At 38.3% G+C, this 18,213-nt stretch overlaps 3 protein-coding genes across 4 annotated transcripts; 1 reads left to right on the top strand and 2 right to left on the bottom strand.

Annotated features, from left to right (window-relative positions):
* Positions 1-508: 508 nt before the first annotated feature.
* Positions 509-7,121, bottom strand: sdhaf2 (succinate dehydrogenase complex assembly factor 2). The gene is made up of 5 exons (XM_083927419.1): positions 7,030-7,121; positions 5,784-5,978; positions 4,384-4,607; positions 3,509-3,618; positions 509-1,467 (listed from the first exon to the last, which is right to left on the bottom strand). The coding sequence occupies exons 2-5, from the start codon at positions 5,808-5,810 to the stop codon at positions 1,337-1,339; spliced, it is 492 nt and encodes a 163-aa protein (XP_083783545.1). The 5' UTR covers positions 5,811-5,978; positions 7,030-7,121; the 3' UTR covers positions 509-1,336.
* LOC310956918 (cleavage and polyadenylation specificity factor subunit 7-like) lies at positions 6,694-15,222 on the top strand. Its single transcript, XM_083927296.1, has 9 exons — positions 6,694-7,160; positions 7,549-7,752; positions 10,148-10,251; positions 10,380-10,525; positions 10,625-10,967; positions 11,288-11,391; positions 12,660-12,804; positions 12,909-13,138; positions 14,921-15,222. Exons 1-8 carry the CDS (start codon positions 7,083-7,085, stop codon positions 13,132-13,134), a joined length of 1,350 nt encoding a protein of 449 aa, XP_083783422.1. The 5' UTR covers positions 6,694-7,082; the 3' UTR covers positions 13,135-13,138; positions 14,921-15,222.
* Positions 15,223-15,628: 406 nt separating this feature from the next.
* Positions 15,629-16,871, bottom strand: polr2l (RNA polymerase II, I and III subunit L). 2 transcript variants are annotated; one of them, XM_083930770.1, is made up of 3 exons: positions 16,755-16,871; positions 16,265-16,369; positions 15,629-15,894 (listed from the first exon to the last, which is right to left on the bottom strand). In XM_083930770.1, the coding sequence occupies exons 2-3, from the start codon at positions 16,357-16,359 to the stop codon at positions 15,786-15,788; spliced, it is 204 nt and encodes a 67-aa protein (XP_083786896.1). In that variant the 5' UTR covers positions 16,360-16,369; positions 16,755-16,871; the 3' UTR covers positions 15,629-15,785. The 2 variants fall into 2 exon arrangements, with proteins under 2 accessions (XP_083786896.1, XP_083786895.1); XM_083930769.1 differs by having other exon boundaries at positions 16,749-16,848.
* Positions 16,872-18,213: the final 1,342 nt, after the last annotated feature.

Below are 18,213 nucleotides of genomic sequence, written 5' to 3'. Positions count from 1 at the left end.
AAAATATATGCACTTTAATTAGAATCTCGGCTTGAAAGAACATTTCACTGATGCTCTGCTTCATAAAATCTGTAATAAAAACACACTGCTTTTCCCTTGGATAACATCTTCATCCATAAATGCAGTTGACACAATAACAGTTAGGGTGTATTTTTGTTTTTCAGGCAGCTTGCACCTCAGTTTTCATCATCTATAATGCTCTGTGTAAAAGCCCTAATTATTCATATAAATATGGCAGCTATTATTTTCACATCCCATCCTGCATGAAAGGTAAGAGTGATATGTGTTTTACAGCTGACCCATTTGCCACAGATACCAAAATCAGCAGGTGCTTCAAATGAGCGTCACTAAAAATTAGGTGATCTGCTTCCATCTGGTGTCCGTGTACTGATACTGCATGGAGCGCAACCTTCATTATGCAACAAAGACTGTCCATGCTGTAATTCATGGTCACCTCCAGTGTGTTATTTGACCTTCTGGTATGTGAAAATAATGAAAGGAGACAGTAGAGCATCCATATTTTTTAATATCTCACAATGATTGTAATAGGCACAATAATGACTGAACAGAACCAAACCATGACAGTTCAACAAGCTAAGCTAAAAATATAAAATATATCTTTACTGATCCCCAGCAGGGAAATTCAGTAAATGAGTGAATCAATGTGTTTCGGGTTAACTTTCCAATAGAGCTGCAACAATTAATCAATAGACAGAAAAATAACCTGCATCTATTTTGATAATCAATTAATTATTAAAGTAATTTTCTGTGCAGAAACGGCAGAAAATGCAGTCTTCAGCATCTCAAATGTGGAGATTTCCTGCTTTTCTTTGTTTCATCACATACTATGTGAAACATCTTTGGTTTTTGGACTGACAAAAGACATAAAGGAATCGATTAATGTATAAAATAATCTGCAGATTACTCAATAATGAAAATAATCATTGGTTATTTAGATTATTTATTCAGAATGAATCTCATACATTGAACAGTTTTAATTTACAGTCTTGAAACAAACATTTACAATACATTAATGTCAACACCTTTCTAATATTGTGTTGCATCAATGTTCAATCGATCCACAGCTTCCACTAATCATCGAAATGACTGGAGTTAGCAGAGGAAATAGCGCATGGAGACTTCTGTGGTCAGAGTATTTCCTGAAGAAGTGTATAATACTAAAGTGTTCTAAATATCTTCCACTCTGCAATATTTTGTTCACTCTGCTGCGTATAATTGGAGAAACACAGCTGACCTCTGAAGGATTTCATGGCAATAATAGTCCACCTAGTTCCCAAACCTTAAACAGAGTCTCTGTGGAGGTCTAAAGAGGACCTCATTGGCTTCCTTTATCCAGGTACTCCAAGTTGGGTGCATCTAACCTCTGCTCCTGGTCACGGTTCTTTGTGAACTCCTTCAGCATATCCATCACCTCTCCTTGGTAAACGTCAGGGGTGGGCTGAGCTTCTGTAATCGTGTAGAAAGAGAACAGGTTTAGACACCCTCTATAAAATCTTAACTGGGGGAGGAAAGTGAGATTTCTGATTATTTTATGCAAGAAGATTAACTATGAGACAGATGGCTGAAGAACAACGAGCACACAGAGGGGAGTCCTCCTGACATCAACATGGTCTATTTTGGGAGAAGCTGAGAACATAAAACCGAAAGGCTACTGTTATGATTCACCGTGATTTTCTGACCCTGATGAAAGTTCATCTGGATGTTTGTATTTGTGTCATATTGTAGTAGTAAGAAGAGGCAATTGTGAGCCTTCCCCGAGCCAACAACAGCATCTCTGCAGAAGACAGACTCTTGAGTTTCAGGTCTCACATGGTAATTTTAATGCCACATACAGGCCTTGTGAAATCTTTGTGGTCGTTACAGACTTTGGAAATTCAATGCTCATTTTCAGTAGAACACGTTTACATACTATAATGTTCAAAATACACATTCTTTTTCTCATACTGTCTCTCTGAATATACCTGTATTCACCCTCTGTCTGAAACACCTCCAATAAAAGCCTCAACTTTTTTTTTTAAATAGTCTTCCTCATCTGCCCTCTTGGCGTCTCTGCGCCGTCATTGCAGCTGGGAAATGACTGTAACTGGCACTGTGGCCACCTATATACTGTATAGTATACAGTAATTGTGATGTCACAACCCTACCGAAGTCCTGCAGCTCATTTAAAAGTTTCTGAATCTTGGCTGTGTGCATTTCTCTGTGGATTGAGCATTTTTATACACAGTATTCATTAAGTATTCACAGTATTTGTATAGCACCTCCACCAGCTTTATAATCTAAAAAGACATGACAATCTCACTTAAATACAGTATGTATGTATGTATGTATGTATGTATGTATGTATGTATATATATATATATACTGTGTATATATATATATATATATATATATATATATATATATATATACTGTGTATATATATATATATATATATATATATATATATATATATATATATATATATATATATATATATTAATAAAAGTATGTATGCAGATTCTGTTTCAGTCAAGTCAGCCTGCCTGTTTGTGTTTGTTTTCCAGATTGCTGCTGCCAATTGGACGTGTTGACGCAATTCTCAGACTCACACTGATTCTATTTTTCAGTTGTTCTGCACAACAAAGCAGACACATCATTGAATCATATGAAAGAAAATTAGATGAATAAGGCAGCGAGTTAAACTGGGACAGTAAATGAGCTCCCAAGATGAAGTCCGAGCCAAAAGGAACCTTAAAAAACAGCGACAGATCTGAAGTTTATTTGTAAGCAGAGCAGTAATTTACCTATTTTCGCATCATCAGCCATGAATGATTGATGTTTTGTTTTTTTAAATTATTGTTTTCCACATTCTGTTGTTTTACAGACTGAATTTAAAATTGGCAAGTCTGATTTATTTGTCACCACAGAATAAGGTACACAGAGTTTCGAGTAGGTACCAGGGAACAAATGATAAACGAATAAGGAACTAGTAGAGTAGCTAATGATTAGTTAATGACTAGTTCATTGAGAAACAAATCCTGTGATCACTTTACGTAATAATTCCTACTATGTATTAGATAACGATGAGTTACTAGAGAACATACTGGGAGATCCTATGTTAATGAATAGTAGGTTAACCAGTTCATGAATATCTGTGAATCGGTCATACTATTTTCTGCAAGAACCTTCCTGATCAACTCTGAACCAGCTGCTGAGCTGCACAAAACTAGTAACGACTCATTAGTGAGTTATTAGTGAGAATTACTTCAAAATGAGTTACCGTTTTTGTTATTTGCAATTTGTAAATATGTAAACATTAATATGGCAAAGCTGAAATGTTTTTTAACATTTAAATGTTTTGCACTGAGAATCTAAAGTATATACAAATCCCCATCAGTGTCTGAAAGGTCTCTTGAGTGGAGGCCATCTGTTGCCAGTTTTATGTCTGCTGTTCTGTATAAGGGGGAATATCTCATGTCCGAGGAGAAAATATACACTATTCGCTCACCTGTTGCCCAGTAGTAGATGTCCCAGTCATTGCTCGGTTCATTAATCAGTCTATCATACTGGTGCAGCTGGATCTCACTCATTGTGTTCAGGTAACGCTTTGCAAAAAGGCTGCAAGAGAAATGGAGAGCTGATTAGAGTCTTTTCTTCAAATCAAAAGTCATTGTTACTGGTCAGAGCGGCCAGTGAATGGTCAGCACACTGGGAACTTCTTCTTCTTTGGGTATCTCCACGTTGCATTGCTGCCTCCTAGTGGTTTTAGTCCTTGTAAGTGTCCCTTTTCAATACATTTGTTCAGGTAACTCTGGTGGCTCCATGGCAGCGTCTAGCTCACTGGGTAGTGTGCACACCCCATATAGGCTCCGTTTCGGGCATGTAATCCCCTCTCCCGTCACTCTTCAACAGCTCTAATAAAAAACAATTTAAAGCCTGAAAAAGAAATATCTAAATCATTTTAAATTGGTGGTGGCTATCAAAAAAATTAACCAACATCTTCTGCCCCCCCAGACTCTGAAATACTGAGCTCTAATATATATATAGTTCTATCGTAATAATATAATACCATCATCTTACATGATATAAGAACATGTTTTACCGTCCCTGCCTCCTAACAGGGTTCACAGTGACATGCAGGATGTTTTCCTTTGCTGTTGATTACTATGTATGAATATCATTGTGCTAATTTTTACCTGTACTCCTCACCTGACCCCATTCTACACTGTGAACTTAAATTAGAAAGAGAGCTAATTGTTAAAAAGAAAAACCTCTTCAAATAGAACAAAATAAATGATTAGTGCTGTGAGGTAAAAGAAACATAAGAAAAGCAACATAAGTAGATGAGATACAGACAAGAGAAAAACAGTTTAGTTTAACAACCTGAGCAGAATGCAGTTCTCCAACATGCCTCTCTTGCGACTCTCATACAGCAGGCGTTTCTTCTTGATGTCAGTGGGCTCGCCGGGCCTATCCTCCCAAGGGGGCAAAGGGATCTCAATCAGGTCTCCCTTGGTGTCATCTGGCGACTCACCGCGGTAACCACGAGATGATACCAGGCCTGTGACTGCTGGTCTCCATGCTGCCTGGCACAGCCCTGTCACCAGCTGATAGGCATCAACCGAACACATGTTTGAACAAATATTAGCATTAGCTTGTGCTGTAATGTATCATCAAAGACATGTGATGGATAAAACAGTTCACTGTGTAATCAGTGTCAGTACTGATGCAGTACTGTTGTTGAGCTGATACATCTTGCTTTAAGCTGAAGGCTTATAACTAAAGGCATGGTATTAATTTGTATATTCTATGATTATTATTATTTTAAGTTTATTGACACATAACAGTCTTTATGCTGTCTGAGAACGCAACATGTGACTGACACTGAGACAAATTTTATGTATCAATTCTTTCATTTTTTTATATTTATCTATATATTAATTTATCCCGCAATCTGCACATATATTTTAGTATAGTTTTCACTTTTTTATCATATGGGGACAAACATCTGTGTCATTACATTTAAAATCAACACTAAAAGGAAGAAGAACAAGAGAGAGGGGGATTAGAATAGTTTTATATGTTATCTTTTTTCTATGGCAGACACTTTCAACAGAGGGTCCTCAGAGTTACTGCATGGGGTCCGCCAAAGTGTCTGATAATCTTTCAAACATTTAAAAAGAATGGGAAAAAAATAGATGAATGTAACTTATTTTTAGCAAAGATACATTTGTGAGGGGGGGGGGGGGGGGGGGATAAAAAAAATTACATAACCTTGATGATAAGCTTACTGGCTTATAGGCAAGGTAGCCGCTAAGGTAGCCATGCACAGATACAACTGAGCTGAATGATTCAATTAGGCCACCCTAGCTGTTCGGCCCAATTTAATATGCAACTGAATTTAATACAATATTTGCAGCAGAGGGTCCCTGCTTCGTCTGTCTTTCAGATAAGGGGTGCTTGAACTAAAACAACGTTGAAGACCCCTGCATTATGGGGATTTCTTAACACTGCCCTGTTGTACAACTCCAGGATTGTACAACTGTCCTCCTGCAGGTCACGCTTCGTTAATACAATGCTACGTTAAACTAACTGAAATCAACAAGACCACGCTAGTAAGTCAACTACAACATTAAAATAATATTGCTATATCATATTATTACATCTCCCTCACTGTATAATTTAATTGGCGTTACTTATGGCTCTTCCATCAGCCCTCGATGAGCTCTAGGCGTTAAAATAATTAAAACTTATACAAATGCAAGGGTTACAAGGTTACTCACTCTTCTCGCAACAACAGAGGACAGCATTTGAACCCCCTTTCTCGTAACGTTGAGACTTCTTGGCGAAACTGCTTCTCCGTCGTGAAAACGTTACTAAACGTGTGAATGTCAGAGACAAAACAGTGATATTACACAAGCAGGGTGACGTCACAGCAGCACACCGGAAACTCACGGGTGGAGGGGGACGGATCTCTGCTATGGAAATAAAAACAAAACAGTACAATGGATGTCATTTTATTAAATCTACAAGGAAATTGAGGCTAACTTTTAATCCCTTCAAAATTTAATTTCTGAATTTTTTTGAGTCTATCCAAATTATTATTAGAAGAAAACTATTTATACAGCTGGAAATGTGATTATATAGCCTACCTTTGAATACTTTTTTTTTCTTGTACTTATTTATTAACGTTGCATTTCTTCTTTTATTTTGTATTTACTTCCTTCCTTTTTGATTTTGTATTTAAGTACTCTTGCTTCTTAAATTTAATTATGTTATGTCACCATAATGTAAGATTGTAATGTTCAATAAAAGGGAAACAATACTGCCGTACATACATTTTTAAACGTATGGTGTCAAACTGTTTTACAACTGTTTGTGTCACATGTTGTTTGTGAGAATTTGCAAATAAAGTAGTGGTGGGGAGAAAAAAAAGAGAAAAGAGGGGGGACCGTATCGTACCGGACGCGCATATTGCCACTATGTCTATGGCTAACAATATTGTTTAACTACAAGAAAACACCATTGGCCCCAGTGTAATGGTGGCTACTTATTTGGTGCGATTTCAGTTATCTTCTATGATCAATGTAACTAGAATTTAAAGAGGCTGAACACAGGAATCACCATAGGAACCAAAGTGTAGGTTGTTGTTGTTAGCCGGTCACATATTCCTGACGCACTGAAATGGTAACATTAGCATCAGTAGCGTTAGCTGCCCATGGACCAGCTATTGTATTTCAAAATAGTTTGTATGTTCACTCATACAAAACCATGCATGTGACGTTATTTTGAAAGTGTCCATGAAGACATAATTTCGTGACTTATGTTCGCTTGTTGTATTTTCGGTTTATCGTCAGAATTTGTTAGTAGATTATCATTGTGTGCGTCGAGCGGAACGTTAGTCAACGTTGGCTAACGGTAGGAACAGGCGTAACGTTGACAACAATCCTTACAATTGATAGTGCACCTGTTGTCGGTATGCACTGATAGTTGTGCAAAGTGTGCATGTACGAGCTAAGTTACACTCACAACCACCGAACTAGCTTGCAGTGCCATCAACTGGATCATCTTAGGCCCACGGGATGACTGCTGCAGCCGGACCGAGTACCTCCAAGCAGGACGTCACAGATCTTTACAGTGACCTGAATCAAAGCGACGAGGTGAGTGTGTAGTCAACTTGTATTCTCTAAATCACAGCACATGCATCAATGATAGCATAACAGTGCCGAGTGTAGATGTAGACTTGTCGAGTTTAAATTTTATTTGACACCTGTGCGGACTGATATCACAATAAATGTTAAACTTCAGTTTATTTTGCTGCTTTGTGTTGTATTCCCCAGAGTACAAAATGCACTGAATCAATTTGGATATATATTTAATAAACAACTTCATCCAATATATTATTTAATATATTTTTTATTTAACTTTATGTTCTGTAAAACCCCTGTAATAATGGGCAGCAGCTGGTAGTGTATTGTCATCTATGTTTTGCACATTGAGATACACAGATACACACAATTTGTTGTTTTTCTTTTCTCTCTCATACAGGATTTGGACAAAATTGCCGAAGCAAATGAACTTTTTGATGCTGTTCTGACTGGCTCAGTTGATCAGGACAAGAAAGTTAAGACAAATGTAGGGCCTTCAAAGGGGACAACAGCTAAAACAGAGGCTCAATCAACAACAGTGAAAAGCCAAAAAGGAGGAAATGTTCTGAGGAGACTGTCTTTATATGTTGGAAATTTCCCCTGGGTGAGTAATGTTCTGTTAATATTGATTACATTTTTCTTGTATTGTCCATTCAATTTCTGCTATTCTGTCCACATGAGTTGCATAACAGTGTTTACATGAAACATGACAGAGAATTAAGTTCCCCTATCACAATCTAGATGACTATGAATATTTATAGACCACCCGAGCACATCCCCTCTTTTATCAGTGAATTTTGCGAACTTCTATTGATTTTACACTCAACTTACAACAGGGTTTTAATAACTGGTGATTTTAATATACACACAGATAATGGTTCAGATCCCACTGCGAGTGAATTTTGAAATCTTTTAAACAACCTGGGTTTTAAGCAGCACTTCACACAGCTCACTCACAACAGAAGACACACCCTGGACTTGGTCTTAACAGGGTGTCGACCTGGGTGTGTCTGACCATCATTGTGTGTCTTTTGATATCTCCAGTTTTATCCAACTGGAGGCCCCGGTGAGAACAGTGAGGAAGCGCTTCCTTTCTTCTGAATTGCCTGCAAATTTTATTGAAATATTACACAATAGCACTGCTGACATTTTACCTGCACCCTCCGATTTTATTGTTGACAATGTTAACAGTAAACTCAGGTCAGCCCTAGATTCAGTGGCTCCACTTTCCACAAAAACAATACAAACAATATAACAAGAACTTCCCATTTTTCACAACACATCTCAGATAAAAAGAACAACCACAAATTCCTCTTCTCTACAATTGCTTGTTTAACTAATATTGATTTTTAAAAATCCTCCATAGTTCCAACATACCATCTATGTGAGGACTTACTTCAGATGTATAATCGTTGGTATTACCTCCACTCTCTTAGAACAGAACAATGTTGCTTTTGACAGACCTGGACCATCACTTTATCTGAGGAGACAATGGAGAATTTTGTCCTGGTTGATGAAGTAATACTCTGTAGAGTTTTCTCCCGAGTTAACCCAACAACCTGTCTTTTAGACCCAATTCCCACATCACTCTTAAAACAATTTTATGCGTTCTTTGATTTTGACCTTTTAAACTTTGTGAATTGCTCTCTCCAGACGGGTGTCTTCCCCACTGCCTTTAAAACGGCACATAGATGATTAATGATGATATAAAGTCATGGATGGCAGAGAAGCTCTTACAGCTCAGCCAGGACCAAATAGAGGTTTTAATTATTGGTTCTGAAGGCAAGATAGAGAAACTTTTACCAAAATTAAATGCTTTTAAACGTTCACAGTGTGTTAAAAAACTGGCCGTTCTATACTACAAAGATGTTTTTTTTACCATCTTAGGAATATAGCCAGAGTTCGCCTTTTTCTCTCCGGCCAGCACAGAGGTGCTAATGTAATGCCCTGCTCACTGGTCTCCTGAAAAAGAGCATTTCAAATCTTCGGCTGCTCCAGAACTCTGCATGGCTGACGAAGACCAGAAGGCGGGCTCGCAGTACACAAGTTTTAGAATCGCTGCATTGACTCCCTGTGCGCTTCAGGATTGATTTTAAGGTTCTTTTATTAGTTTTTAAGTGTCTTAACGGCCTTGGGCCTTCTGATCTGACCCCCAACTGCTCTGAAAAAATCGAATTTTCCCGTTGCAGAACTAATAAGGGAATTCTTCTTCTTCTTCTTTTACCGTATCGGCCCTGGCGGACCATGAGGTGTCCCGGTGCTGGTCTTTTATCTGTTCCCAGTGTGAGAACCAGAACCATTGGTGAAGCCTCATTTTATCATTACGGCCCTCTCCTTTGAAACAGCCTGCCGGAGGGCCTCAGGGCCACTGAGTCTGTTGATGCTTTTAAACGCAGGCTCAAGACTCACCTTTTTAATTTAGCTTTTAACTGGGTCCTCTCTGACTCTTTTAGTATTACTCATTTATCCTGTCCTGTCATTTTTCCTTGTCTTTTAATTTTTTCTTAATGGTTTTATTATTCATTTACTTATTTATTTTTGTTTTGCTCTTAGTAATTCATATTAACATTAACATTCTCTTATGTGGTTTTAGGAGGTTTTTCATTTCTTTTAGTACCTATTTTATTTATTGTCTCTTAGTTACCAGCTCCATTGTTCTTCTCATGGGGGCCCTCCACTCCGAGAGCTCTGTCTGTTGTCCGGGCCTGGATAGTTGGGGAGTCCTGTCCCAGGCTTTATGGCCGTGGTATAGGTCCCTATCTGTCTGGGTCGGGGCGGTGGGGACGGACGTATCGGTCGGTCGGGTGTGTGTGTGTGTGTGTGTTACACGATTGAGGGAGTGGGGATGTCAAGGGGGTTTGATTTATTTTATTTTAATGTAAAGCACTTTGGGCTGCATTTTTATATGTATGAAAGGTGCTATACAAATAAAGCTGATTAGTAACTATCTACCCTCCATCATTTTCGTACCTTTTTTCGGAACATCCAACTACCTCCAGTGGACATCTGATAAGGACATCATGACCATGGCTCTAACATTGGGTGTGAAAGACATCATAGAGATCAAATTTGCTGAGAACAAAGCGAACGGCCAGTCGAGAGGGTCAGTGGTTGGTAGTGTCACATTCACAGTGTTTTCCCGTGAATGATTTGTTTATTATTAATTAATTTTACTTAAGATTTGAATAGCTGTGCCTTAATGTCAGTAACTTTAAATGTGTGGTTTCACAGCTATGCTGAAGTGGTGGTCACCTCAGAAGAATCGTTAAAAATAATGTTGGAAAAAGTACCCCGATGTGAGATCAATGGGGAAAGGATCAACTGTCGCTTTGCCACTCACCAGAACCTTAGTGTGTTTGAGGACATGGCAAATAAACGTAAGAGCACCACAATCTTAAAACACTGTTGAATTTACATTATATTGCAAAATGTCAGTATTACTGTCATGTTTAACAAAAACAATGCATTCTCTGCAGGTATACCCCTGCGTGTTAATTCCAAAGATCCTAAGGACTCTGAATATTTGGAAAAGATTCCCTCATTATTATCACAGGAGCCCAGCCCCTCTCCTATACCTCCACTTTTTCCACCACATCTACTTGCAAACAGATTTCCCTCAATACCCAGCCCTTATCCTAATCACCCACCTCCTCCCTTCCCACATATGCCACCAAACATACCCCCGCCCATGCCGCCCCATTTGTTCCCTCCTCTTCCAGTCCATGTTCCCGTTCAGCCCCCTCACAGTCTGTATGTAAATCCAGCATTCTTCACCCCAGCACAAGATGGACACAGCAGCAAAACTTACAGCCAACAAAAGTAAGAACATACTTTGTTTATTATTTATAGCTATTGCAAACCATAAACAGTGATATCATATGATTTGTTTCACAATGAGATAGGGTGATAATATAGTTAATCTTTAAACCAGCAAAAGACCAGAATAAAGAGAGGAATGCAAAATAACGTGCAGATATTAAAGCACATGAAACATATTAAGGGATAATACACCAAATTGAGCATTCAGCATCTTTGTCTTTTAAGCAATTACAAAAATAGTTTTTTATGGCAACAGTTATGTATCTTTTATATCTTGTAGTGATGGTTTGAAAATTCTGTTAACAATCTGTACTTTTCAGACACATGCCTCAAACTACAGATCCAGATTTTGAGGAGCTAATGAACAGAAATAGGGCTGTTGCCAGCAGTGCCATCAGCAAAGCGGTGTCTGGAGCAACAGCCGGTAAGTACAGCCGATCAGAGTACGTGAAGCAGAAGAAAACAAAGAACTTAATAAACAATATATGCAGCTGTGGCTCAGGAGGTTCAGTCGTCTAGTCCACTAATCGGAAGATCAGTGGTTTAGTTTTGAAGAAGAAGCTTGGGCAAGATACTGAACCTCAAATTGCTGCCGAAGGTTGTGCAATGTACGTGTGCGTATGTGTCTGAATGATTAGATTAGATCGTGATGACCAGGTGGCTTCTTGCAGGGCAACCTCTGTGTAAGTGAACGTGGCAAGTAGCGTAAAAGCGCCTTGAAGGTCAGAAATGCACTATGGAAGTACTGGTCCATTTACAAAAGCTGTTCGCCACCCCTCTTACATTGTAATTGGAATTTAAATTGATAACCTAATTTTTTAGTATTTTGTTATGTTAGAGATAATATCAAATTGACAACAAAAACATGGAACCTTTTATAATGTAATGTAAGAATATGTGTAGCTTTCTAAATCTTAGTGTTTTATTTCCAAATGCATACATCTTGTGTGTTCCTCATTCAAATATTTAAACATAGATTTGTTGAGGTTGCAAATCCTTATTTAGCATACTATTAACTTGAGTAATTAATCATTAATCATCTATGTACCCTTATTATTACCCTTATTATTATTAAGGGTTAGGCTACAGCTTTATTGGAGCATTCGAAGAAAAACATGGGAACAACCGCAGCAGATCTCTGATACACTGCAGGTCTAACACATTAACAAACACATCCATGCCAACACAATCATCTAAGGATGATTTAAAGAAACAGGATGCATCTGTGCTCCACTTGAGTAACTAGTTAGAAAACATGTAAATGAATTTCTGTTGGAATGAGCAATTATTATTGCAGTTATATGTTTAAAAAAATCTTGTTTTTGTGTTGTCTATCAGGTGTCATGGATAGATTGTCACGAATAGCTGATATAAAATTAGCTACAAGACAACATAATGTAACAAAGAATGATGAAGTCCAAATACTGCTAGTCAATTCTAGCCTTTTTTGGAGGTTGCTGTTGCGGGCATTGTGGATGTTCCAAACATTTTTCAACTTTATTGATATTGATTTCCAGTTTTTCTGTCATTTAAGCCCCAATGGATGCAAGTGCTTAAAAAGTTTGCCTAAATTTACTGTATAAAGGGGGTAAATATTCATTTAAAAACTTCCTTTATGCACCCTAATCCTACGAGCTTTGAAGTCCTTAAAAGAAACTGTCTAATATCTATTTTTTTCAATTGCTAATGCAGGAGACTTGCGGGTGGCCATGGAGACTCTATTAACTGCCATTGCCATCATTAAGCAGTCCAGAGTGTATGGAGATGACCGCTGCCAAGCCCTGGTCACCTCACTCAAAGACTGTCTCGTCTCTATCCAGGGCAACTACGGCTACAGGTTTGTGAAATAATGCAAGACTCTCAGATATAATGCATTTCTTTGTCCATATAGAAATTAAAGATGAATATGAAAAAGTGTGACAAAAACACATTTCTCTGCAGTAGTAACAGTCGTTCTGAGGACAAAGAAAGAGGCCGGGACAGGGGTCGTGACCGAGAGCGTGACAGGGAACGTGTCAGAGAAGATGCTTCAGGTCGGAATAGTGCGGGAATGTCTCGAAGACACAGAGAACATTCCCGGAGCAGAGAGAGGGACAGGGAACGCTCACGGGAACAGGAACGGGAAAGGCACAGAGATCAAAGAGATCACAGAGGCCGATACCGCTGACTTGGTAAGCTTCCCTATAACTCACATACTTTTTCACCAAACAGACAGTTTGATTTCTTGGCGTGTTTAATTAGTAGTTGTACTGTTGGGTTCCTTAGTATATACAATGTATCATGTGTTTCTTCTGCGATTTGTTTTTAAGTACATCAATACCACAACAGAAGAAACTGCCCCAAAATTCCTAAATGTAACAGAAGATTAATATCACAGTCACACAGTGGTCTTGGTTGGTCTTTTATATTAAAAGATTCAGAAAATCTGAAGACATGCCTGTACTCAAGGGACAAGGCTGTAAACCAATATTGGATGTTGGTGATCTTCGGGCTCAGACATCACTGCATTAGAAACAGACCCGATTCAGAGTTGAAATCACTGCTTGGGCTCAGTGACAATTCCAAAAACCATTGGGAGCACAGTTCGTCACTGCCTCCACAAATAACAGTTGTAACTCTACCATGCAAAGAGGAAACTGTATATAAACCAGATCCAGAAATGCCACCGCCTTCTCTGGACCTGACTGAAGCGAAGTGGAAAACTGCCCTGTGGTCTGACGAGTCAATATTTATTTAAAATTATTTTAGCAAAATTATGGACACTTCATCCTCCAAGCTAAAGAGGAGAGAGACCATCCAGCTTATCAGCACACAGTTCAAAAGCCACCATTCATGATGGTATGGGGGTGTGTTAGTGCACAGTTAATGCTGAAAAATATATACAGGTTTTGGAGCAATATATGCTGCCAAATAGACAACATCTTTTGCAGGGAAGGCCTTGTTTACTTCAGCAGAACAATGCTAAACTATATTCTGCACATTACAGCAGCATGGCTCCGTAGTAAAAAAAAAAGTCCAGGTGCTAAACTGGCCTGCCTGCAGTCGCGACTTGTCACCCATGGAAATTGTTTGCTCCATTATGAAATATAAAATAAGACAAAGGAGACCCCAAACTGTTGAACATCTGAAATCCTACATCAAGCAAGAATGGGAAAACATTCAACTTTCAAAATGACAGCAGTTGGTCTCCTTAGCTCCCAAACTTTTAGTCTTGTTACATGAAGAGGTGATGCAACACAGTGGGTAAACCTCATCCTGGCTACATGTTTTTTGATCCATGTTGCTGACATCAGATTCTAAATATAGTCTTTGGGATATTTTCAATTACATATGGGGTTTCAATAATTTGCAAATCATTGCTTTCTGTTATTTCTATTTCACACACATATTTGTTCTGTACTCAACTTCATTATGGATGTCAGAAACATTTTTCTACAAACCGAAAGAAAGAATGGCTTCAATCTATGACTTGTTTTAAGCATGCGATTAATTTCAATAAAACATCCTGTATACTCCCTATATCTGTTAATTTGGCTTAAGAGTGCAGGCTGCTGGGTTTAGGGTTTTAAGTAGAATTGGATAAACCGTTAAAACTACAATCCTTTGTTTCTTAGTGCTATTTAACACCCCCAAAACGTTTTTGATAGATTAGTTTATGAAGTGAAGGTCAGTAAAGCTTTTTTAAAGGATTTTTTACAATGAACTGTTAAGTCTGCAAACCATTACGTCATCAGACTGTTAATACATCATTACATTTTCAGTCTTCTTGTCAGCACATGCCTCTGAAGAGACATGATTATAACGTGATGACATATGAGGTAGAGCCTATGCTTAATAGTAATTATGTACCTAAGCTTTTACATAAAGTAGTAGTACTGATTGGACAACTAACAAACATCCTCCGTCCTGATCTGTAAATGTGGCTTTGAATATTGTTTTTGTTTTCTCCCCAGGAATGATGGAGTGTGTGAGGCCGAGCAAAGGCAGGACTTTTTTTTTCTGGGCCAAGTTCTGTAAAAATCTGGAAGAGCCATAGGTTATACTGAAGATGCATCTTCAAAAGTCTAAAGTGTACTTTTGTTGTTCACTAGTTGTCTGTACATACCGGAACTTTTACCCATTTTAAGAGGAAAAAATGGGGTTGTAGATTTTTTGCCGGGACATCGGATTCCAATACTAGCATGTGCAGGAACACCATAATAACTTAATAAATACAGTAATGTTTGTCACTTTCTTTTGTATTAAATCTGCAGATTAAAAACACATTCCCTAAAATATAATTTCTGTGTTGTACTTTTTCAGACATTGGTTGCATTACAGCTGCTTACTAAGGACCACGAACATCTAATAAGTATACTATTTTTATGTACTAGAAAGATAGTTGAAAATATTATTTAGACCTGAAGCAGTCAAAGCAGTGACTAAATTCTTCTATTGCTTTCGATTGATCATTCTGACGCCTGTACTGTGAATTATTTGCAATGTTTTTGGTTAACCCAGTTTTCCAAAAGGTTTACTCTAAATTAAGTAAAATCACCATAAGTTACTTTACTTTGCACAGTGCAGACACAGCACTAATGACTCAGGTTCACCTTGTAGTTCTGGAAGAAAGATAACTTATGGTAACTACACAAGTCAGTAATACAGGTAATGTCATTTAACACTTTTATTTAGAAAAACAATGTATTATCAAAACAAATGAATGTTTCAGAAGTCTTTACCGTGGTCTCATCAAAATATAACAGGGCGGTGACATGGACATTTAATCTGTCCATGCCACAGCCCCACAAAGTCTGTGTAGTTCTTAGAGCTGGCCATTCACTTTTCCAGTGGTGCATAATTCAACAATTTCTCAATAAGATCCACATGAGAAAGGAGCATCCGCCGACAACAGTATCTCTTCAGGCCCAGGGCATCAAGGGCATCACTTAAGTGGGAGAGAGAAGGTAATGTTAGCCCTAATGCATGGCATACAGATCACTGAATGACTAAGTAAAGTACAAGAACATTACTGCAGTGTAAATGGCCTCAGGTAATTGCTATTATTCAGTGCATCGTAAGCTTGAAGGTGGACAACTCAAAACCTTTGATGAAATGAGCATACCCTATGACATAAATGGGTTAAAGGGTTTTTGATTTATTGCATTTCACCTCGACTGTTTCTAGAAAATGATTTTGTAATGCATGAGTTTTGCCTTAAACCGTATTCACTATTCAAGTAATGTTTGCCACGGGCCACTAACGTTTTACTTGCAAAATGTGGGTGGTAAATGTAGTCTATCAGGTATGTATCTCACCCCTCAGTATACTCTGCTTGAAGTAGGCCGAGGTATGCCTCCCACTTGTTACCCACGATCTTCCCACACGTGAAGCACCGGACAGGGATGATCATTGTAAGACACCTGTGGACAAGAGAAGACAAACATGCTAACATTCATATCTGAGTGAAGAATAAATGTGACGCGAGCATGACAACTACATAAGCTTTAAGTGACGCGTTTTCGTTTAAAATATTTACAAAAAATAAGCCGTAAATTTAAGTTCGTTTCTGTACCTAGAAGTGTTCATCTTAATTCGCGTTTTCCCTTAAATCCGTTGGCAAATTGAGATGTAACATTAATTTAGCCAAATCCGTAGACGACAGACTGTAGCCACGCGATTAGCACAACAGAAACTGTTAGCTCACGTTAGCCGCCAATAACACATTGCCAAGAGTAGACATAGTGTTAGTCATTTACCAGTCGAACACTGTTTTAAATAGTGCAGGTCTTATTTACTCACCGTCACCAGTCTAGTGCACCGAAAGCCTATGTTGTATTGTTCTGAGAGAAGATATTGGGAGCGAGGAACTCAAGGTAGCTACCCTCGTTCTCTTCAGACGGAACAGCAAGCAGCACTTCCGGCTCGGATCCTTCAGAACAAAAGCACAACATCCTCAAACAATTACCCAAAAATATCTATATCAGGGGTCTTCAACGTATTTTAGGCCAAGCATCCCTCAGCTGAAAGAGAGACGAAGCAGAGACCCCCTACTACAGATATTGTATTACATTGAGTAGCAAAATAAATTCGGCCTAACAGCTAGGGCGGCCTAAAGCCTATCCGGCTGTTGAGACGTGACGTAACACCCTTTTTTTTAATATGACTTCCGGTTCCAAGCCTTCCGAGCCTCGTATTTCTACACCGCCGTGTTCCCCGTTGTTTGTTTCAACAGATCGGAGATTTTAAACAACAACGTGATTATAATTTTACCTCTTTCTTATCGATGGAAAATGTCTAACTGACGAAATAGGTGATCGTAATTGTTCTCATGTTCGGCCATTGTCTGTTTTGTTCGTTTCAGCCATAGGTTTCAGGTTTCAACCTATGGTTTTAACCAACGGAGCGTTTGGACCCGGAAATCGTATTTTGAAAGGGTGTTACATCAGACATAACAGCTGGTATCACAAACAGCTTTTTGTGGTGCATACAATACTAAGATATTACAATTCATGTATCAATCCTTCAGCTTATGTGTCTCTGTGCATGGCTACCTTGCCTATACGCCAGTAATCCTTCTGTATAATCAAGGTTGTGTAAATTAATTATTCTTTTGCACTAATTTATCTTGGCTAATAATACATTGCAATTGCAATTAATGTATATTTTCAGAAATATCTAAAAAAAAAAACATTAAAAAGATTATCAAACAATTTGGCAGACCTTCTGCAGTAACTGAGAACCCACTGAGGGTCCTGGACCTCCTGTTGAAGATCTCCGGTCTTGGGGTTTACTGATGATACACTTTGTTCGACAGTTTGTTAGATACACACCCTAAAATTGAACATGTCCGAGTATCATGTAAAAGATTACAACACAATGAAACAGTTTGATCAACAACTGATTACATTAACAGAAGGCAGGCTTATGTTGCAAGGTTGATGCATTAGACTGCATTACTTTTTACTACATAATAAAATGTCACCTTGTGGTAAATTTGCCACAAACACTACAGACCCCCTTAAATAAACCATTCTGTGCAGTGGTTATTTTATTCACGATGAACTGACCTCAGAACATCTTTCTGACTCTCTTGCGAGTTGTGTTGCACTTGTTACAAGTCAGCCTATATTTTTATGATTTTATGTATACAACAAAGTTCACACAGTATCTACCTATCTATAAATATGTTTGTGGGTACAGTGCATAAGAGTTGACCGATAATGGCTTTCGTAAACCAGTCTAGGGATTAATAATTAAGTAAAAA

This window comes from Echiichthys vipera (genome assembly GCF_963691815.1).
Source record: "Echiichthys vipera genome assembly, chromosome: 1".
Classification (NCBI taxonomy): Eukaryota; Metazoa; Chordata; class Actinopteri; order Perciformes; family Trachinidae; genus Echiichthys; species Echiichthys vipera.
This window is presented reverse-complemented; position numbering and strand designations above follow the sequence as displayed.